Raw genomic sequence first — 23,871 nt, forward strand, 5'->3', positions numbered from 1 at the left:
TCCACCAATGGGAGCTCAGGGAGAGGCTTTTATAGAGAGAAGGCAGAAGCAAAGCAAGGAAGTCATTAATGGGCCACAGCTTAATTCCTGACTGGCTGTTTGTGATTGGTCATCCTTAGGTTTCCATTTCATAACCCTGTTTCGATTTTGGTTTGCTGACATAGGCCAACTTGGCATTAGAGCCACCTTAGTGTGACGGCCTCCAGGTTTAATCAACAACAGTTACCCAAAGGATTTTCTACTTGGTTTACTCTGATGCTTGCTTTTGGGTGGAGGGAGGGCCTAGGATGATGTCAAATTACAGTCTTTCCTCCTCCCCTCAGGAAGTAAAGTCCACTGGCAGGAGTGCCTAAATTGGCTCTAACCCTGGGCTCTCACAATGCTTGCTTGTTTTCACAGGGCAGAAGAATGAAACGCCTTAGAAAAAGAGCAACATTCTGGAAAATTGTATAGTTTCTTTTTCTTCCCAGGTTGCCTCAAGTCTGTGGAGGATTTCCTTGCCTACACACCACATCAAAGGTAGGATGAAAATGGGACTGTGTGTTGGGGTTGGTCCTCTATAATGTTTTGAACAACCGGCATCTCTCCCTGCACGGCCTGCTCACCAGACAGACGGCCATACCACACGCCGTGCCGGCAGATTCTCCTTCCCAGGAAGAAACAGCCTGCCTGCCTACCTGCCGGTGGCAAATAAAGAATGCCGCCCTCTCCCTCAGAATATCTACATTTTCTCTTCGCTTTTCCTCTCTATATATATTTATTTTACTGAACCATTTGTGAGAAGGTAGCAGACTCTATGACACTTCACTCCTGAGCTTCTCAGCACACGCCTCCTAAGAACAAGACATTCTTCGGCAGAACCACGAGACCACCATCACCCCCAAGAGATCTAACCTGGTCTGCTATACAGTCCTCATTCCAATTTCTCAACGCAGCTCCTAAAGTCCTTTCCAACTTTTTTCTGGCCTGGGATCCATTCGAGGAACAGTCATTGCATGTTGTTGTCACGTCTATTTAGTCCCTTAGAATATTTTCATTTTAGCAAGTGCTTTGAAAGGGAATTTCCAAACCTGAAGTTCCCCATCCCTTTTTTATTTCTCTAAAGTCAAGAGCTTACCCAGAGGACCAGAGGGTGGTGCACAGCTTGCCCTAGGATTTGGTTTGCAGACCTGGGGGGAGAATAGTGCAAGGAATGGCCACTCCACAATCAGTGAGGTCAGGCTTTGCGATCAACTCCTTTGCTATTCCTGCCTGAAGTGAACTGAGTGGTCATCTTTCAGAGGCCATTCAAACTGGTAGAAGAGAGATTTCTGTGATGGCTTTGATGTCCCTCACATCACAGCCTTTTGTTATCTTTTTCTCATTTCTCCCATGGTTCTGCCTGGATCATGATTATGGAATAAACGAGGATAAGGGGACAGTCTAGTCGGGCAGACTTTATATGTAACTAAGGACATACTCCAAGAGAACTGTCAGCTCCCTGTGGACTTCCAGGGGAAGCCAGGCAGCAGACCTCCACAAAATCCCCCAAATGGTACAAAGCCCTGCTTGTATTTTTGAGGTTGAGATCAGAGAGTCTATAAACTCCAGAGAGTCTGTAAACTTTAGAAATGAGGAGAAATCATCTATTTTTAGAGGTGGGCTGAAAAAAAAATTACAGTACAAGTGGTTTTATACTGCAAAGGAAATAAAAGTTAAGATCATTTTGTCAACTGAGTCAACTCTGTCTTGGATTCGTCACAGGGATCTCCTGCATTTAAAACAAACGAAGCATCATGCTGAAGAGGGAGGGGCAGGTCCGACCCTACACGAAAACCCTGGATGGAGGTTGGGGATGGATGGTTGTGTTTCATTTCTTCCTGGTAAGAATTTACTTTCCCCTTTGCTACTGCCTGAAAGAAGGCTCCCTGAGAAAGGCTCAGAGCAGACTAAGATCACTTATGAAATCCTTGACATTTGAATGGAAAGGGGGTTAGAGCAAGGCCAGGAACTGCCAATGAACCCAAGAGAAAGTTGAAAATGTCCTCCTTGAGTGAAAGCAGAAGCATTCCATCCTGTCTCCTACCCCTCCTTAAACCTACAGAGTGCTCCAGCTACCATCATCACCTCTACCCTGGATGCATGGCAGTTAGGATTTGGGGACAATCGTACATTTAACCATCCCAGAAGTAGCACTGGAAACTGCTAAAAAGTGCTTATGCGGGGGTGGGTGGGGAGGGGGTTCCCCAGCTCAGCCCAGCATAGACGTAACCCTGCTGGAAGCAACCTCCGTCTCTCCTAGGGGGCAGGGACTTTTCTTCTCTTCTGCCTGCTGTCCACTTCCCAACCCATCCCCGCCAACCATAACTTATGCTAGAGTTAGGCCCAATGTATATTTCTGACATGTCTGGAGAGGGAGAGAATGATGTGGATTCTGAAACTGGAGCCTGATTTTTCTCCTTCATCCATAAGCAGCTGGACTCTGCACTCTGTTTTTTAATTAACTTCTTTCCTTCATCCTCCCAGAAGCTCTTGGGGTCATTATGTGAGACAGTGGTGATGTGAATCAGCATGCTCATTCTGATGGGATTGGTGAATCCCATCACAGCTATATCCCAAACAACCCTGAGAATGGCACCAGCTCCCCAATTCCTCTTAAGTGTTCCCAAGTAAGTTAACTTTGAGATGTATTCACAAAGATACCCTTCCCTCCTGATCCTCCTCCCCAGCCCAGCTTCCCTGAAGCTCCCAGGGAAGGGAGTGCAGGTCCTGGTGACTACTAACTACCCTGAAACCCACAATATAGAAATACCACACCTCCTCCCTTATGACCGAGAAGGGGAAAGGAGGGGAAGAAGTGCTCAGCCAGGATATACATAATACAAAACTCCTAACCACAGGACTATTTGTTAAACATTAGCTTCATTACCAAAGAATGTGGACTCTCTTCTTTTTTCCTCCCAGAAGTATTACTAAAAAGGAAACTAAGGACACCCTAAGTCTGAGAGCCTTCCTGTGGCTGGGCCACCTCCCCACATCACAGGCTTTGCAGAACTGGCATTGTTGGTGAGGATCTCTAATTCTCCCAGCTTTCTCCCCAATAACCACCCTTCCTTTTCCTGTATTATCCTCTGAGGATAGGAAGTTATTTGACCAATTTAGTTGCTGGTAAGAAAAGTTGTCTAACAACCAGATTAATAAACAATGTCCCACTTTTTTGGGTGTGATGCTACTTATAAAAGCACACACAAAAAAAACATTTTGAGTCCTCAAAATGTTAATAGTTAACTCAGGCCAATCACCCACAGTGGTAATGTGGGTACTTAAGATGACGATGCTTTTGTGTCTGCATAAGTTACAAGTCTACTTTTCTATAATAGATGAGCTCCTGAAAAGGTGAGTGAAAAACCCAATAACAACATGTTCTTCAGGAGCTCCCTACTTTTTTAAAAAAATGACTCATTCTAACTTACCATACTTTATAACTACATATTTGCATGATTGTTTTCTGTATTCAGCCTGTGTCCCAGGACTGAATGTTCCATGAGCACAGGGGCCGTGTCTGTTTGCTCACCACTGTAAGCCCTAGTAAATAGCCTGGAACACAGTAGGCACTCAATAAATACACCTGTTGACAGATGGGAGGATGGATAGATGGATGATGGGGTAAGCCCATGTACAGTGTCTGATGTGGACTCTGGAACAGGACTGAAACCCATCAACCTTGGTCCAAAACATGAGATGAAATAGTATAATACAGATTTATCTAGTCTGCTTAGTTAACTAAGGGAATATCTGGACCTTGGGGAAACGATTTTTAATAGCTCTGAGTCAAAACAGAAACAAAGTTGGAAGGTTACAAGTTAAGGGAGGGAGGCAGGGTGGCTACAAAGGCTATGTCCTTGGCCTTCTTGATATACACAGTGGAAGGCACAGACCCAGTTATTAGAGACAAGTCATATCCACTTACAGCTGCTATGCCCAGACACCAAGGAAAGACCAGAGAGGAAAGGTGCTAAACTGGGGGGACCGGTAGCTAGCCAAACTCAGATGGCTAAGAACATAGAGGCCAGCATCCTGTAGATGCCAGCACAGAACCCATGTCCACAGAAAAAGAGGAATGGTAATTTTACAGAATGACGCCTCATTGTCACATTCCCTGCTCATGAGAGGAGGCAATCACCACCCTGTATTATTATTATTATTTTTTTTTTTTGTGGTACTCGGGCCTCTCACTGTTGTGGCCTCTCCCGTTGCGGAGCACAGGCTCCGGACACGCAGGCTCAGCCGCCATGGCTCACGGGCCCAGCCGCTCCGCGGCATGTGGGATCTTCCCGGACCGGGGCACGAACCCGTGTACCCTGCATCGGCAGGCGGATTCTCAACCACTGCGCCACCAGGGAAGCCCCCCACCAGCCTGTATTTTAAACTGAAAGAAACAAGTCTGGGTCATTTAAGGTTCATGTATATTCTCTAGCCTCATTTCCTGATAGAGGTGCCTTTGAGGCACGTTATGATTACAAAGTGCTTGATAAAATGCCTTTTTCATTTTTGAATATATAGCCCTGGTGTCCATAGCCTTGTTCACTCTAAATAAGGAAAGTCTTGTAGCTTCTATCAAATCAGAATGGGAAAAAATACATTAAGGGACTTCCTCCTCACCACCCCATCTTTTGCAACCTTGGAGCACCACCACTGATTCCTAGTCCCTTACTCCAGACAACAAATAATACTAGTCTGAAATAAGAGTCTAGCGGTGAGGATGGAGGGGAAGGCCTTGGTTATTTTATTCAGTAGGTAGAGGCTGAGGGAAGGAGGTTCCTAAGTGGAGGCAGGTCTCTGATTTGGGTGAGTGGGTGGATGGTACCAGTCAAGAGAAATGAAAAGGAAGAGTAGGCATGGGATAAGAGAAAGATGAGTTTAGTTTCGGATAAGTTAACCTAAGTTAGAAAGATATGGTAGACAGTAATATGAGTCTTGAGCTCTTGGGAAAGCAGAATGGTTACACAAGATAACAAAAACATAGTTAACAGTTTGAGTGTTAAGTGCTAAGTATTACTTTACCAGAATTTTCTCAGTCTTCACAGTCCTATGAGCTAAGTGACATTTACTTTATCTCTACTTTATAAAAGAGGAAGCTTAACTTCCGTAGTTTGCCCAAGGTCACACCCCTAATAGGAAGCAGAGCCAGGATTCTGGCCGAGGCAGGCTGACTGCAGATGGAACACAGTATTCACAACTACACCAGGAGTTCAAGGGTGGTAATTAAAACCTTGAGATTGAATGGTTGTCTATGGGACAGGTATAAAGTGAAATGACTGCAGAACCACAGGGGGTAATATTTACCAGGTGAACAGAGAAAGAATCAGTGAAAAGGAACCCAGGATCTGTGGTCCTTCCACAATGCATAGCCAGCTTGAAAGCAGAGAAAGTGGCCTTGAAACACCAAGGCCACTGAAAAAAAGAAAAGGGGCCACTAGGAAGCCCCTGGAGACAAGAGTGAGTACCTGTGGCTCCTGGGCTTTGACTGACTGCAGAGCCTGGCTAGGCCTCCCTTCTAGTTCCCCTCAGAACCTTGCTCCTCACTGCCCCCCTTCGAATCAGAATTCCAAGAAACAAATGCTGGTACTCCACTAAAAGAAAACCTGACCTCAAAAGAGGAGCTCCCCCTAGTGGAAGGAAGGAGGGTGGTGCGGGCAAAAGGGTTAGATGGGACAGAAAAAAAGGGTGGGGCACATGACCCAACCGTAAGGTGACCATACATCCTCATTACCCTTGCTGTCCAGGCATCAATTAATAGCACTACTTTTCACTCTCAAAGAGCTTCAACTGGGTGATAAATTATTATGGTTGCCGTATTTATATACCAGGTGAGGGAGGGTACTCAGCTCAAAAGCAGAGTTAAAGCAAAGCTAACCTAAGGACTGACAGAACAATTCTTTTGGACCAACACACATCTATCACAAAGGTAACTGGAATTAGCTGTTTTTAACAGATGCTACTGTAACAGGATGGTATAGTGGTTGGTCTGGAGTCAGTCTATCTGGGTTCAAGTCTTAGCTCCAGCATCCCCATCTTGAGCAACTTTTAAGCTAAATCTCAATTTCCTGAATTTCTAATACAATATTGACACACCTATTCCATGCCTTTGTAATGAGAATTAAATGAGATGCTTTCATGTAAAGTGATTAGACACTCTAAGTGGACAACCCCCCCCACAATATAAAATGTTACAAAGAGGAACTGGCAAACAAACTGCTAAAATAAAGGTGACACAGAGAATCATAGCCTCCAGCAGTTCCAACCTCCCCTGTAATGGCTTACTCACCACCTGACTTGGACTCTTTGGTCTGCTTTGATTTAGGTAAATGTGTTCGTGATGGGGATGACCAAGACTTTTGCAATTTTCTTTGTGGTTTTTCAAGAAGAGTTTGAAGGCACCTCAGAGCAAACTGGTTGGATTGGATCCATCATGTCATCACTTCGTTTTTCTGCAGGTATAAAGCCATCAATAAGCTTGCTGTCCAAGGAAAAGGACCACCAAAGGGCAATTCCAAGAAGACTCATCTGTCAGTCATTCAAGACTGAAGCTTTGCTAAAACTCAGGTTCATTTACTAATATGTAAAGCTGAGAAAAGGACTTGCAGTGTTTAGCCTCCGCTTGACTTGGAAAAACTAGAAAAATTAGTACTTAAACAAAGAAAGGTGAAGAATCCAACTATTTAATTCCATGATTCAATTTTCATGCCTTGTTTTTTTCAAGTGTCTTAATATAGGTTCAGTGAGCCAGTCTCTCAACTGGAACGTCGACCATAAAGCTCTAAAAGATAGAACCAATTCCTCTTCCTTTAGTTCTAGTTGGAGCTAGAACATGATGTAGATAAATAATTGAACTTTGTTCTAGTCATAGGTCACTAGAGGCAACCTTTTTCTGCAGAGGTTTCATAATGCATTTTCAGCAAGCTTCCTTTCCAAACCTGCTTATTTACAATCTTTTCTTTAAAACAAACAAAAAACAACAAAACTTCTTCCTAAAAGCAAAATAGTGTGGGGCTGGGAATATTAAGAAACTCAATACAGACACCTTTTTGAAGGATACACAAATGTAGAGTCCTCTTATTTCCCTTCAGTTGCCCATTTAAATTGCACACCAGAAGACAAGGGATACCAGAGCACATTTAACTAGCATTTGTTTCTTTTCCCAAGGTCCCCTAGTTGCTGTTATTTGTGACATAATTGGAGAGAAAACTGCCTCCCTTCTTGGGGCTTTCCTTGTTACTGGTGGATATGTGATCAGCAGCTGGGCTACAAGCATTCCCTTTCTTTGTGTGACTATGGGATTTTTACCTGGTGAGTACATTGTAAAAGTTAAGACTTAAAAAAAAATGGAACCAGGAACCTTCCCTTTTACTCTCCATGAGTTCAAAAGGCCTACTTATATTATCTCTGGTCCAGGAGAATATCTTGTCCAGTACCAAGCCACTTAATGTGAAAGTGATTCCAAGCTATTCTGTTTTTCTTTTAGGTTTGGGTTCTGCTTTCTTGTACCAAGTCGCTGCTGTGGTCACTACCAAATACTTCAAAAAACGATTAGCTCTTTCTACAGCTATTGCCCGTTCAGGGATGGGACTGACATTTCTGTTAGCGCCTTTTACAAAAGTCCTGATAGATCTATATGACTGGACAGGTGAGTCATTCTACGTTTCTGAACCATCAACTCTGTAAGATTTAATGTTGAGCCCTCTCTCTGATGACTAGAGGGGAAGTGAGCATGATTCTAAAGTAAAGTATTCTTCCTTGGAGAATATATGGCAAAAGAGACTCTGAACTACTTGCAGCCTTTGCCCACCACACAGGCAACTCAGAGTTCACCACAGAGTTCAAGTCTGAGGGGATGGAGGGCAATCTATGCGGCTGGGGAAACACACCTTTGCAGGGAAAGCAGTACTCCTGGGGAAACAAGGATCCTCTACTCAAAAGCATTCTCTTCAAATTTTCTCTTTAAGAAAAAAATCTGCATTTAAAAAAAAGTCTCCTCCATCAGATTCACTAAAATAGATGGAAAAAAATTGAGTGAAAGGAGGATTATGTTCCTTAATACTTAATCTTTTATACACTGTCAACTATAAATTTTCACAAATGAATAAAACCATTCACTCCACAATTTTCTTCATACCTGAGATAAAACATTTGGATTAAAATAACCTCAAAGTATTGGGGGAAAAAATCTATGTATATGTACATATACATGAATATATAAGCCTATTCCTATCTACAGAGCAGTTTTGTTGAACTTTTCCATTCCTGATTAAAAAAACCACCAGTAGTCTCATGGCGAACAAGACCAGCTGACAAATCCATAAGACAGGATAGCAGAACCTACAACTAATTCTATCTCTGGAAGCAACACACCCAAGTCACAGCTTTGGTCAGGACATGCTGAAGTCAAGCAACTACTCAGCTTCAAAGGCAACATAGCATGTCTTCTTTCGAGGAAATTTAAAACATCACGGGATGAAAGGCTATCTCCTCTTCTAAGACAGTTTCCAAATGATTCCCGTTAGCTAATTCTGTATTTTCTGTACCTAAATCTATACCCTCACTTCAGGATATTTAAAACACATTGTAATTTTCTAACATTTGAAATGACTTCCCCCCACCCCAAGCCATTTTTTTCCTTTAGCACAAATAACTCTCCTTCCATGACCCCTAGTGGCACAGCTTTCCCCTTTTCTATCTCCAAGGACTCCCTGTTTTCACAAGGATACAGCAGTGTGTTCGGCTAACAGTTAAGTCAATGGATTTAAATACTTCCAGCTAAATACAAGGATAAAGCAGTGTTTTCAGGAATTATTGCACTATGATTGAATATTTAGTGGTGGGGCCTCTTCTGAGCCTAAGCATACAGAGTATTGTGAAATGAGAGGTAATTTTTAGCTTAATTTCTCAATTTCTCTCTCCGGTTTAGGTGCCCTTATATTATTTGGAGCAATCACATTGCATTTGGTGCCTTCTAGTATGCTCTTGAGACCCATCCATATCAAAAGCGAGAGCAATTCCGATATTAAAGATAAAAGTAGCAGTTTGTCTGCAAGTGGTCCAGAGGCAGCGTGTGGGACAGAAACAACATGCTGCAATGAGATACAAAAGTCTGCCATGAGGGACAATACTATGCAGGATGGACAACCTGGTATAAGTTTAACAGTCTCACAAAATCAAAATGAAGAGTTCAACAATGAACCTAACAGGAACAGACTCTTCCGAAAAACTAATGAAGAAAGTTATGGGAAAAAGGCTATTTTGTGGAGCTGCAAACAAAAACTCTTTGATTTTTCTCTCCTTAAGAATCCTTTTTTCTACATATTTACGTGGTCTTTTCTCCTCAGTCAGTTGGCATATTTCATCCCTACCTTTCACCTGGTAGCCAGAGCCAAAACACTGGGGATTAATATCATGGATGCCTCCTACCTTGTTTCTGTAGCTGGTAAGAAAGTCTACTTCAACCTCACCCTCAAAAGGAGAAATGAACTTAATTTTACAAAAATTTATTAAATTTTATTTTTAAAAAGCTTAAGAAGAATAATTTTTTTAAAAAAGGAGTTGTGGGAAGGGCAGAAAAGCAAGTTTTCTGAGGCTGGTGGGAGCAGCAGGACTTTCCCTCCAACCTGTCACTGCATCTTGCACACAGGCTCTTCCCTACCAGACAGCGGACCCCAAAGCAAGTCTTATTTTCATATGTCAGTATCTAAGTATTCGTTGGATACCTAACTTTAGAAAGCTGGTGCTCAGTGACAACAGCCATTTTAGCAAGCAAAAACAATCCTAGGTAGGCTGCACAGTGCAGTGGTTGAAAGGATTGGTTCTGGAGCTAGACTTTCCAGGTTCAAGTTTTTGCAGTGTATGACAGTGTGACCTTTGGCAAGTTACTTGCCTTCTGTGTCTCAATTTCCTTGTCTGTAATATATGAATAATAGCATCTACTCTCAGAAGGTTATTAGGATTAAGCAAGTAATGCATGTAGAGTTCAGAATAGTACCTGAACTACTGTAAGCATTCAATAATGTTCTAGTAGTATTTGTAGCTAAGAATTTTTCCCCCTTTAACTCAAAGTAAGAGGATAAGATAAATAAGCATACTAAGGCTAGTCATTAATGGGTAGGCTGACATTTAAAATGAACTAGAATGAAAAAAACAATCATTTTAGTTGAGTACTTATAAAAATGTATGGAAATAGAATGCTTGATCTAAAAGATATGGATTCTTTCAACTGACAAAATAGGGAGTCTAAAAAAATGAAAACGAATGAAATGGAACTGGTTTGCTCTATCTGGAAATTCTCAGTAGCTCAACATTAACTTTTCTCTTGCTAATTTCTGGAAAAGACTATTTACCAAGCCCTTGAAAAACTGATTGCACCCCATTTCCAACTGCTTCGGTCAAATAAAACTTGTGTACACAAGAAAAAGATACATAGCTAAACTGATTTTTTTTCCACTGAAATGTCTGGTAGTATCAATGTAGATCAGATTAGGGCTTTACAGCAGGACCAAAGAACATAAAGTTTCAATATGTATCCTAGGAAATAACTGTAAAAATAGATACAGAGATGGTAGTATGAATTTTTAGTTCCTTTTTGTGGAGCAATTTATGTTTGAACCATAGGAAGAATTTTAAGTATAAAACAACTGCAGGGCTTCCCTGGTGGCGCAGTGGTTGAGAGTCCGCCTGCCGATGCAGGGGACACAGGTTCGTGCCCCGGTCTGGGAAGATCCCCTATGCCGCGGAGCAGCTGGGCCCTTGAGCCATGGCCGCTGAGCCTGCGCGTCTGGAGCCTGTGCTCCGCAACAGGAGAGGCCACAGCAGTGAGAGGCCCGCGTACTGCAAAAAAAAAAAAAAAACAAACAAACAAACAAAAAAAAACCCTGCAGCTCATGCTCCTCTTGGTGAAAATCTTTCAGTATTTAAATGCTACATTAACATATAATAGGATAAAGGATAAGAATGTTCTGTTATCATAAAACTAAGTGAAAATGTTATTCTTAAATTTTACTCAAGTTATACCATAGTTCCAGTGTTCAAGACTTTCTGCATATTTTCAAGTTAAGCATAATAGCCTTTGGAGGAGGACTTAATTACCAAAACCTCATATACAATTATGAGTCTCAACATCTGTTTTTTTCCTTCACCATAAGTCTTTATTATTTATACTTCAGTCGTCCACCATATGACTCCCCCAGGACACTAACCTGTGGGTTTACTCATCTTCAAGAAATCTCGCTTCCTCACCTCTTCAAGGGAGGCCTACTGAGCCCAGAGTTCTCTATAACCTGGTATTCCCAGTTTGGTGGTATGAGTTTCCCAAACATAATCAGAAAAAACACCTGGCGAGTCCTCTACCCAACTCTGAAGAAGCCTTTTTGGTATTTTATTGATGTGTCTGGAATAGCTAAGTAAATGATAGAATCTATTGATAGACAAATGGAACCTTTTTTTTCTCTTATGTCCCAGCCTCAGGGTGAAGTCATATTACTTAGGAAAAGATGCCTTATGCATTTACAGTTTTCAAAGGGGCTAGGAAAATGAAATTAGGATTTCATAAGACCTTTTCAATATTGTTCCAGGTATCACTGAGACAGTCAGTCAGATTATCTCCGGATGGGTTGCTGATCAAAACTGGATCAAGAAGTATCATTACCACAAGTCTTACCTCATCCTCTGCGGCATCAGTAACCTGCTTGCTCCTTTTGCCACCACATTTCCACTACTTATGACCTATACCATCTTCTTTGCCATTTTCTCCGGTGGTTACCTGGCATTGATACTTCCTGTACTGGTGAGTAGACGCACTCATTAATGTTCTTACACCATTTAGTAAAAGTGTTAACAATCACCTCCCCAAAAGAGAAAACATATTTTGTATTAATTTTATAATTAAAAACAAACATACTCAGAAACCTTCTAGCTATATCTTATCCAGCTATTCATCTTACCTTGAGGGGGGTGGGGCCGGGGGGTGAGAGGACTATCCACGTGGGACAGGAAAGAAGAGCAAAAAGGGATCAGAAGGATTCCATTTTGCTTATCAGTCTCCCAGGTTAGACTTCTGTTCACGTCTTTCCTTCAGCTCCAGAAATTTCTTGGTTCTAAGACACATCTTGGAAGAGTTCCTTAAAAGAAAAAAGGGCTTCCTGACCAGCACTGGCTTCTCTCTAGTTGAGAGAAGTTCTGTATACTTTAATAAGGACATTGTGTGTTTAACTCCTCTCCATCTTTACCCCAAATTGACATAAAGTCCTAGACCTGAATGGAACTGAGTTATACAAATACTTTTGGGTTTTTCTTGGAACCCCATGGGTTCTTAGAACTAGACCCCCAGTGTGCTGCAACAGAATCCCCCGTAATCTTCTGGCCTGATATCAATATTAGCATAAGTGCTGCAGGAACTTATATGAGGCTTAAGCAAAAATCAAACTTCCTAAAGCTGAAATCAACTCCTGTGATATCTGATTTCTTACAAACCAATGGTTGGTATTCAGCCATAGGTGGATTCAATAATACCACTGTCAGCTCCAACTGTAAATACCTTTTCCTAACAGAGAAGAGCAGTGAGGTTCAGGGGAAAAAAGTATCCCTGAACCAATTAAAAGATTTTAAAAAAGAAACAGAAACCAACGTTCCTTACTAATAAAATGAAAACACTGTCTGCCTACTGAAATTACTATTCCCTATCTGCCTCAGCTCTTTCATAATATCAGGGTAAAATGCCATCCAAATCACCTCAGAAGTCAACTGTTCACAGTTTCAGATGACATACACAGTATTTGCCCCTCTGTAGGCAAAGGTCTCCACAGAATTTCACCCTCAATATGGCTAACACTGGATTCTAATCCCTGCAGGTTGATCTGTCTGGGAATTCTATGGTACACAGGTTCTTGGGGCTTGCCAGTTTCTTTGCTGGGATGGCTGTCCTTTCTGGACCACCTTTAGCAGGTAACAGCTTACCCACATTCTGAGTAAACTTCAACAGCAATGAAACAAAATGCTGATCCATGATTAACGGTAACAGGTAACGACTTATCAGGTTAAAAGAAACTGATGATTATCTCTGCTGTTCCTATACCAACTCTCACAATTCCATCACTAATCCAGGAGAATCTGAGGGTTAATTCAACAGATGTGCACTAGGCAGATTCTTACATTCTCTTGGGAGTCTTAGAGCAGGGATTCTGTGTATATCTACTTCTCTGGGGAGACAATCCAGAGTTTTATCAGATGCCCAAAGACCTATGATGGTTAAAAACAAAAACAAAAAAAAGCTGTCTTGGACTAAAGGCCAGAATCTGTGGAGAGGATATGTGGGGCCACTGGTGAACATTAAATACAAGTAGAGTAAAACTTGGCAGAGTTCTGTTTTTAACTCAACTTTAAGACTGAAGCATTGTTTTACATTCACTTTTTACCTATTGGGACATTTTGCGCTTGCTGAACATTTAATCTAAGACTATTAAAAGACTGCCTACTCACACAAATTTCTTTAGGAAACAGACTTAAAGCTTTAGTATCTTACACTATAGGTTCTCAATATAGTTGAATTACAAATTACTACAGCATTTCCAATCATCCACAAAAAGGAATTCAGCCTAAAACTTACTTCTGCTTCCCTCAGTCCTGAAGTAAGACAGAAAAAGGGTCTGATCTTGTCCCACTATCATTTTTTTAACTAAGTTTTATAATGACATTAGATTTGCACCTCTATAAACTTAAGACTTAAAGGCAAATATCAAAAGTATAAAAACTTAATAAAAGAAATTATTACTGAAGGTAAAACAATGTACCACTATCTGAGTTTCAATTTAGGTATACCTATCTAAAGGAAAAAATTACACAATACACAACTAAGTCCTTATTTGCATTTATGAACACACCTCTTCCCATGAGGTCTAACTCAGCCAATACTTCGTAACTGGAAAACAGGCTAGAATTTTATAGCCCAGAATTGTTATACAGGGAGTGGTAAAAGACCAAGCACCAGAGGCGGCTAGCAGAGCTACTCTATGGCTAGTAACCAGGTCAGTGAAATACAGGAAACAGAGTTCAAATACAGTTTGCTGATGAATTTTTTCAATTTTGACCCGTCTTCACTGGCTGTCCTAATGACGCCTTGGAACTTTTCAAGCCTTTTAGGCCAAAAGTGTAGGGAAGTAACAAATACCAGGGCACAGAATATCTTATTCAAATGATGAAGGCAAATAACAAAACTACAACATGTTTAGAGATAAATGTTTTTGTATACATTTAAAAATATTTAAAGAGTTCAATGTATGAGAAGACAAAGCAAGTTTTGTGAGGAGTATTACTTGAAAGGAAAAAGCTATAAATGTATGTGTGGGTCTTGAAACCAATTTGTTGGTCATGATCTTAAAAAAATTTTTTTTAATAAAAAAGGACCACGATCAGATGAGAAATCAGAGTGCATCACTTTATTGTGAAACTTATTTCACACGCACACACACCTATGTAACAGAAAACATATGTGATGTAAAACACATTTCTTACTATTAGTGAGTCAAAAAAAAAAGTTCAAGCCTTTTATTACCCAGTGTCCATGATACCCTAGCACTGTAAGTGAGGATAAAGACAGAGCTCATGGTAGAATTTTTACCTGCTAACTCTGAAAATATTATTTAGGCAATCATAAATTTTTTAAGTTCTACAAAAAAGTCAAAGGAAGTGATAAGGCTATTGCTGAAAGCTTAAGTACAGGTTTTTAGTCTGGGAGTTGCTCAGAGTATCTTAAACAAGATTATGATAATAATATATAATTCAGTTAAGTTTCCTGCTCTGTACCACGGTCTCTCATTGACTACAATGTAGTGCTAGGCTTCTTGCTGAAGGGACTTCAGGAGAGCCCTTGCTCCTGTAGGTCCTTGCTCTGTGAAGTGACAAGAGGGTTTTACAAAGGCCATTAGATTTGTTCCTAACTTCTGACTCCAGCAGCAACTACTAAAGAACATCAGAAATACTGAGTTACAGATCCACTCAACCCTCAACTGGTACAGGCAAGTTACGTTACTGTCTTTAGCTTTAACTAAATCGAAAGGTTTGCTGGTTATAAAATATTAAATTCTAAACCAAACTTAGATCTTCCAAACTGTATAAGATCCTCATTTTTTACTTACCTAGACTTGTTGTTATCAAATTACAAAAGTTGAAATTCCTATAAAAGATTACAGGCATTTAAAATGAGGAATCTAGCAAACAGTAAAATGTTTCACAATAATCCTGTCAAAAGACTAGTTAAAAATGGTACATGAATAATAATTTTCTCCTTCCTATATGGAAATGAAAAAGAAAAACAAGTTAGTTCTATACAGCATATTTAAAAAATTCAAGGAAAGGGGAAAATAAAGCATAGGAAACCCAAGGAATCATATAACCGATATTTTTTAAAGTTACTTTTTTCTTTAAAAAAACGTAAATAGAGCATATGGGCAAGAAAATTATTTATACATCTTTTGTAATGGTGATTATAAGAAATATAGTGGCAACAAAATTCTTCATCAGATCTTGGTTAAAACTGACAGGGATTGAAATAAATAATACTTTAAAAATTATCCCCCCCCACTCCCCACAAGCAACCACCCTGCCCGCTCCACCCCACAGCCCTCCCTATTCTTGCCAATACTCAGCAACAAATTCAATTTTAGTTAATGATATGGCCTGCTTCAGACTGGATCAGTTTCGGGGTTGTTCTAGTTTCCTGACCTAGGTGGTCAGTAGAACCAAGGGTAGGCCAAATGTCACTGTTCATCCAAACCCAAATGCTGTTTTTTGCTGGTAGATGGCATCCAGAACTATACACTGACACCAAGATGGAAGCCTTGGAAGATTGTGGAAAAATAAAAAGTATTAATATTTTTAAAACTTAATATACATTTCTAATAGACCCCTGTTAACAAAAGTATACCTGCAGAAAGCAATCTAAATACAAAAATAGTGCCTTGGGCAAAAAAAGCAAGTATATAATCATATTCTCCAATGTACAAGACAGATATAAGTTACTTATGTGAAATTCCTAGTCTTGTACCCAAGGTATTTGACATATGAGCTCAAAATGCTAAGGGCTGTTCAGTTTCATTTAAAAATAAAACCACCAACAGCCCATATCAGCTGCCTATAAAACAAACCACCTAATGTAGTTCCCCTCTCTTCCACATACACCCCACTTTCCCAACTGATGAGTGCATATATTATGCTAATATTTATTTTACTATAAAAAATTTAAATCACAAATCTCTGAAAACTCCCTTAAAATGCCATAAATAATTTTGTTTTTGTTTTCACCACCAAAACTTTATTTTCCATCCACACAAGTGATTTCCCTTATCCATTTAGTCCTCCCTCCTGCCCCTTCCCCTCTGATAACAACTACTCTATTCTCTGTATCTACATGTTTGTTTGGTTTGGTTTGTTCATTTATTTTGTTTTTGTTTGGTTCACAAGTAATTATTTGATTATAACTCAGTATTCATTCAATAATTATTAAGCAACTTATTAGCACAGAACTCTACTAGCTGCCACATGGACACAGAGAAGACAAAATTATTTGTTCAATGTTCTTTCATACCTTATTGGATCATAGTATAGCATTCACTCTGTCAGCCACATACACTGCTTAACATTAGGACTTAGTCTAAAATGTCTAAAACTGAGAATTGTTAGAATTTGCATTCTTCTTCCACTTCATTAACTGAAAATTTGGTTGAGCCACTGTAACCCATGTCTCCATTTTCTTGCCTTTAAATGAAGGCACCCTAAGCTTTGGTATAATAAAAATGACCTTAAAATATAGTAAAGCTTCACTCAATCAAGCAGATATTTCACAAAAATAATTTTTTTCAATAAATTCAAGGAAAGTTATTTCTAATGCCAAATAACTATAAGTTTGATTGTACTCCAGAATAAGCTAAAGGTAACTAGTTCCTAAAGAAGAAGTACATCTCTCTCTTGCTATTATTATTCAACCTCACAATTCATCAGAAACACCATGGAGCAAAACTGGTAATTTTGCATTAACCCTTTTTCCAAGTTTTTTTCTTTTTTATGAATTTATTTATTTAGTTTTACTTATTTTTGGCTGAGTGGGGTCTTCATTGCTGCACATGGGCTTTCTCTAGTTGTAGCAAGCAGGGGCTACTCTTAGTTGTGGTGTGTGGGCTTCTCATTCTCTTGTTGCAGAGCATGGGCTCTGGGCACGCGGGCTTCAGTAGTTGTGGTGCACGGGCACAGTAGTTGTGGCACGCAGGCACAGTAGTTGTGGCACGCAGGCACAGTAGTTGTGGCTTGCGGGCTCTAGAGAGCAGGCTCAATAGTTGTGGCGCATGGGCTTAGGTGCTCCGCGGCATGTGGGATCTTCCCGGACCAGGGCTCGAACCCATGTCCCCTGCATTGGCAGGCGGATTCTTAACCACTGCGCCACCAGGGAAGTCCTGCATTAACTCTTTATCTGCATTTTACAAGAAAAGACAATGGCTAAAATGGAAATTCATCCATCTAAGCTTGTCTCTGTCCCATTAACACAGACAAGTTCATCTCCTCATGAAATGACAGGTCATTTCCTATCTCTATTCCATCCTCATTTCAGATACAATGTTAAACAAATATTCCACCCAGTCCTCACTCCACCTTTTATCAACCATGCCCTCTACAGTTTTATCAGTCATCTTGGCCTATCAGTTGAGAATTTCTCTACGGCCTGAAATTTTATTTGGAAAACAAACACACAAGCAACTTAACCTTTTGGTCTGCTATAAATCCATTTTGGAGATTGGGGATATGGGGGACAAGTGAGAAGGCAGAACAAAGTTCTCTGTCCTTTAAATCCTGAGGAATATATTATACCCTGAAGAGGCAAAAGGAAACAATGTAAATCATTTCTTTATCCAGTGGTTATTTTCCCCATAAGCAACAAATCCCACAGAATTTTACTTTGATATAGCATTCCTAGGATTAATGAATCCCTACAAAAGCATCAAAAATAAATTCCAAATATCTCTCTATTGTGGTTTAAAAGGGAGAGGGGGGAGGTAGTCCTTCCCTTACAAGGCCAAGGAATCAAGTTTCAAAATCCTAACACAGACCACAATCCTCTTAAAACTTACAACACAGAGCCAATACTTAACAGCACTACCAGTAAATCTTATAGCAAATTTCTATCATGAGGCCTTTAGAGAGTTCCTGTCTTAAAAGGCACTGAGGTTTATATTTGCTAAACCACGTTTCCCAAGATTTTTCCCTTCGTGGCACATACAGGAAATAGTTCTACAGCACACCCAAAGTAAAATGACAAGGCTGCTAACAGCCAGGCGGCGGCTCCAGTGACCCCAAGAATGTGAGAAGATCATTGTCTCTGCACACCTTGGAAGTCTGCCACTATTCTACAGCCTAACAGTTAGAAGCTCTGGTTCAATACTGGCTAGTCACTTACAGAATCCTCAACAACTAATTTGAACTACCATCAAGGAACTTTGGGCCTTCTAGGGGTATTTCAAATCTTAACAAGATGACCAATAATAAACTTACAGTAGTAATCCTATTGAAAAGGATTCATAACTCAGCTAAAAATCAACTTCTGAGATATCAGATATGAATACTTTTAGACAAGATGTTAAATCATTTTTAAACGTGTACGGTTGGTTTAACCCATAAAATGATATAGAGTATCATTTTTAAAATGCTGACATTTAAAAAAATGAATTTAGATTCTATATTAAACATCAAACTTTAAAGATTATTCCAATCCCTTTTTTGTTGACTGTAAGAAAACTGGTTTGCAAAACTGTTCAAGGAAGCTGAGGCCTATCTTCTTGTTTTAAATGATCACAGCAAACATTATTAGATATTCCTACCCAGAACAAGGGTTACAGCTACAAAGAAGTAATTTGGACAACAACTTTATTGTACCTAAGAATCAACTGGGTGCCACCTAGGAGGAAGTATGCTTAGGAAGCCAACGAAGTTCCACAATTAACATGCATCTTAAGTGAATCTGATGCAGGTAGTCTGGAGACACCAAGGAAATGCTTAGAGGGGACTTCAGCTTAGGAAGTCTGCACCAGTAGGCAGTGTACTCCTCAGAATGCTGGCTACATACAGTATTCCTTAGCATGGAGTGGAGGCTCAGATCCATTGCACACTTTCCTGGACTGTGGCTGGTATTCTCTGCCACTCACAATGCTTTTGCTATGACCACAAAGAAACCCAGTCTTTTGAATGTCAACTTATGCGTGTATTTCCATTTGAAAATGATTAGAACGCAGTGGCTTCTGAACTACCAACAATAACCCTGAAACTGTTTAGGGTTGAAAGTGCATTTATATACATCTATTTCATGCTATTATAAAAAAAAGTACAAAGACCTAATAAAATCAGATCAAATATACAGTCTTCTTTTTTTTTTTTTTGGCCACACCGCGTGGCGTGTGGGATCTTATCTCCCTGACCAGGGATCGAACCCGTGTTCCCTGCAGTGGAAGCGAGGAGCCCTAACCACGGGACTGCCAGTGAATTCCCTATACAGTCTTCTTTTACTTTCAATGGTGGGGAAAGGCTAATTATTCCCACCAAATAGAGATGTTTGGTTAGAGCAGCAAAGCTATGAATTTAACTTACCTAGTAGCCACTTAAATTTAAGCTTGATTATGAAGCTAATATTTTCATAGGACAATTAATTAATAATAGTACAATACAGTCCTGCATCTTACATTTCACCTCATATTTGCTATTATACATAACATCTTAAAACTAAATACTCAACTGCACATTATTATCGTACGGAATGGCAATTAGATCTTACAGACAGAATTTTAAAATATACTAATCTCTCAATAATCAAGCATGAATGTGAGAAACAGATTTAAAACAAATTATTTCATTAAACTTTGCATTGGCTATTCCCTGGCAGTCCAGTAATTAGGACTCAGCGCTCTCACTGCCAGGGGCCCAGGTACAATCCCTGGTTGGGGAACTAAGATTCTGCAAGCTGTGCAACACGACAAAAATAAATAAATAAATAAATAAAAACGTTGCATGGAAATACATGGAAACAGTTCTAAAGCATGCTAAGTAATTCCCTACCCTGGTAAGAAAATACACTGAATATATCTTATCTTTCACATTTCAGAAACAACATTCTGACTTTAAGTGCGTGTGAAATGAAAGGCTTATAAGCAGTTTTCTCTTAAACTGTTTTAGTCCCTCCAGGATTTATAAAACAACTCAGTTTCACTATTTTTAGCTTTACCCTCCTGACCTTTTAGCAGCACTATCTACCTCCCTCTCCAAGAATTTGTAGTCTTTTCCTAGAGTGTTACTTCAAATACCCCTGTCTTACAATTCACAGGTTATATATAAACTGGTAAATTGCTATACTAAGGGACGAAGGCAAGAATGACAAAGGATAAGTGGGGGTGCTGCTTTCCACAGTTCCTCCTTCATAGAAATTTCTAGAAAAACTGATAGATTGGTCAACCGTTTCTTAGCTATCTAAAGGTCAATCAACATAATACAAAGATTTGTCCCAGTTGGTTTCACTATTTTGCTTAACTCCAAGAAACATTTAATTGAGGTCACTGATCAAACAAGTAAAAGCAACTTAAAGTTAGCTGAATTTAAATAAAACATTCCATTCATTCATTAAGAAAAGGAAACAAAAAGCTAATGAAGCAAACAAACAAAAATTGAAAGTCTCTATCAGAGCCAAGTAAGAGAATAAAAAGGAGAGGAGATAGAGACATACACAATCAGACAAAAAAAAAAAAGGGTATACTCTACACATCATCCAGTGAGAAATCATGTTCCAAGATATAAGTGAAAATCAAAAGATACAATGTAAGCTCCATACAGACAGATATTTTCATCCATTTTTGTCCATGGGTTTATCCCTAGTAACCAGAACTGTGCTGGCATAGAGTACCAAAATTTTTTGAATAAATGATCAGAATAACATCCTTGACTTAAGGTTTTTCAAGATTTTAAATATAAAAACTTATAAAAGCCATATTGTAAGTTTGCATCTACAAACATAATATGCATACAATAATCTAGAAAAGACTGTGGCCCCTGAGCCCTTTTTAGGGAGCCTGAGGTCAAAACTATTTTCATAATAATACTGAGACATTATTTGCCTTTTTCACAGCGTTGACTTTTGCAATAACGTATAAACATTGGTGCCTTGCACAAATATTCTTTGCCACCACAAACTCACATTTTTTTTTTAAAAAAGCGTTTCACTTAAGAAGTTCTAGTATGTGCCATTAGCCAAATGATTTTGAGGACCCTCCCAATTCTTGCTTTAAAAAAGCACTTTGATTTCAGGGGGAATTATCATCATTGTTTAAGCCACTTGGCCAAGTAAGTCAGTTCCTTTTCATTTGTTCTCATAACCTCCTGAACCATCCATCCCCTCACAGCCTTTATCGCAGGTGTAATTTATGTGGTTAATACCAAATCCCCACTAAACTATATGGTCTATGAGGACAGGGACCATGTCTGTTTTGGCTCATTATCATATCCTCAACACCTAGCACATTGCTGGGAACACAGTAAGAATTCAAACGTCTGTTCAGTGAAGGAAAAAAGATAATTATCAGTTCTCACTTTTTTCTTTGGAAAATAGTAATTCACAATATTTTTCTTCGTAAGAATAGTGGTCTTCTAATAAAATTCATTGTAAAATGAAATGGTACGTGTTCCTAATTTTCTCCAACTTCCATTACAAGACTGGAGATGGGCTCTGGGTTCACAGTTACTTTTAACCCAAGGTTTAAACCCCTAACTCAGATGGAATTGATTTAACTTCATCAATAGAAAATAAGACAGGTAAGCAGCTTGACTAACTTTCTAATGGGTCACAATACAGACTAGTAAGTACAAGAAGTTCCTTCCTTCAAGGAACGGTTCATGGCTGAGAACTCCTAATGAAGGTTTGCATCACTAACAGAAATCCTTCCTTCCTTATAGGCTGGTTATATGATTATACCCAGACATACACCGGCTCCTTCTACTTCTCGGGCATATGCTATCTCCTCTCTTCAGTTTCCCTTTTCTTTGTACCATTGGCTGAGAGATGGAAAAACAGTCTGACCAGAAAGAGAGGACTGCAATCAAGCGAGAGCTTAACAAAAGAAAGTCTAAACTAAAAGTCACTGGAAACAAAAGCATGGAAGAAAAGTACCCGCATTTGTAAACTAAGAAGGTGAACCACATAATTTTTTAAGGTTCCTTTTTGCTTTAGCAGTCTGAAGAATGTCTAACTGGTGGTAAGAAAAGAGTAATAGCAACTTAAATTAAACTCTTTGTTAGTATTTAATCAAATAGGCTAAAATTTTAATCAGTTGAAGCAGTTACTTTAGATATTAAATGAAAATCAGAATGTACTGTAATAATAAATTAACCAAACTCTCAGTTGTGCCATGGTAGTTCAGTCGCAAAAATATGTAAAGACAGAAAACCATTTTCCTTCATATAAAGCAGTATTAAACAGTCATTGAACTCTGGAATCTGAATGAACATTGAAACATTGTTTAGTGACTGGAAGAGTATACACCTCCCAAATAGTTTATCTTTGCTTCTTAACTAGAGATAATCTTTGTTTTCTTTTCATCATTTTGTTTCTTAAGTTTTCTATAATAAACATGTATTGCTATGTAATAAAAAATAAATAAGAACTGCTAAAAAAAGAAAAAAACCCACAAACAACAAACCTTTATTGCAAGATCATCTGAATAGTATTCCTACTCATCCAATGTTACTTTTTCACTATATCTAATTATCTGGAATGTTCAAGCTAAATATCTAGACATATCTTTTTTTTTTGTGGTACGCGGGTCTCTAAGTGTTGTGGCCTCTCCCGTTGCGGAGCACAGGCTCCGGACGCGCAGGCTCAGCGGCCATGGCTCACGGGCCTAGCCACTCCGCGGCATGTGGGATCTTCCCGGACCGGGGCACGAACCTGTGTGCCCTGCATCGGCAGGCAGACTCTCAACCACTGTGCCACCAGGGAAGCCCTAGACATATCTTTAGAATAAGCTTTATATGAAAGTTGAATAGGTGGCTCTTAATGGGAGATAAACCAAAAGATGGCTTGCCATTCTCCACTAGGCACGGTCTCACTTATCCTTCACAATCTGACTCACCAAAAGCCTCTGGAAAACCTCCAGCAGCATTGTCATTCTCTCCTCTGTAATCTCATCTAACTTTTAACAGAGCACTATATGAGCTGACATGTCAATCTTTTCCATCAGTCTGCAAGATCAACAAGATGGATGTATTTCCCAAGGGCCAGCACCAATTCTGGAACCAAATTAACCTGGGTTCAAATCTGGGTTACCTTAAAAACTATAGTTGGTCCTATTTAAAATGTATAGGTTTTACACTTAAATGTAAATGTCTAACATTCTTTTTACATTTCAGATATAAGACAATATGAATAGAGCAGAAACAGTAGCCCCTCACACAAACAGCAAAAATAATAATAAATCCAAGCTCTGCTACTTGTTACTATGTAACCTCGTGAAAGTTAGCCTCTCTGAGTCCCAATTTCCTCCTCTGTAAAATGAGGATACCACCAAGCTACCTCACCACTATACTATGAGGATTAAATGAAAACATACTTGTACCAAGCAAAATACCCTTCATACACAGTAGCTGATAATTTCCTTTCTTCTTCTTTCTACATCAAAGCACAAGATTAAGAAAATCAATGATTTACTAGGAACCACTCTCATCTGTCCCCCCTTCCCTCTTGGAGCAATAACTGTTCTCAAAAGACTTTAGGGCTTCCCTGGTGGCGCAGTGGTTGAGAGTCCACCTGCCGATGGAAGGGACACGGGT

General features: G+C 39.5%; 1 protein-coding gene across 1 annotated transcript; it reads left to right on the forward strand.

Moving 5' to 3' along the window:
- The first annotated feature begins 1,775 nt into the window (after positions 1 to 1,775).
- SLC16A4 (solute carrier family 16 member 4) lies at positions 1,776 to 22,720 on the forward strand. Its single transcript, XM_024119926.3, is given in 9 exon segments — positions 1,776 to 1,862; positions 6,344 to 6,476; positions 7,186 to 7,329; positions 7,505 to 7,666; positions 8,948 to 9,463; positions 11,601 to 11,812; positions 12,876 to 12,969; positions 22,000 to 22,120; positions 22,122 to 22,720. Coding segments are annotated over 9 exon segments (1,506 nt in total). The 3' UTR covers positions 22,159 to 22,720.
- The last annotated feature ends 1,151 nt before the right edge of the window (positions 22,721 to 23,871 follow it).

This window comes from Physeter macrocephalus, chromosome 4 (genome assembly GCF_002837175.3).
Source record: "Physeter macrocephalus isolate SW-GA chromosome 4, ASM283717v5, whole genome shotgun sequence".
Classification (NCBI taxonomy): Eukaryota; Metazoa; Chordata; class Mammalia; order Artiodactyla; family Physeteridae; genus Physeter; species Physeter macrocephalus.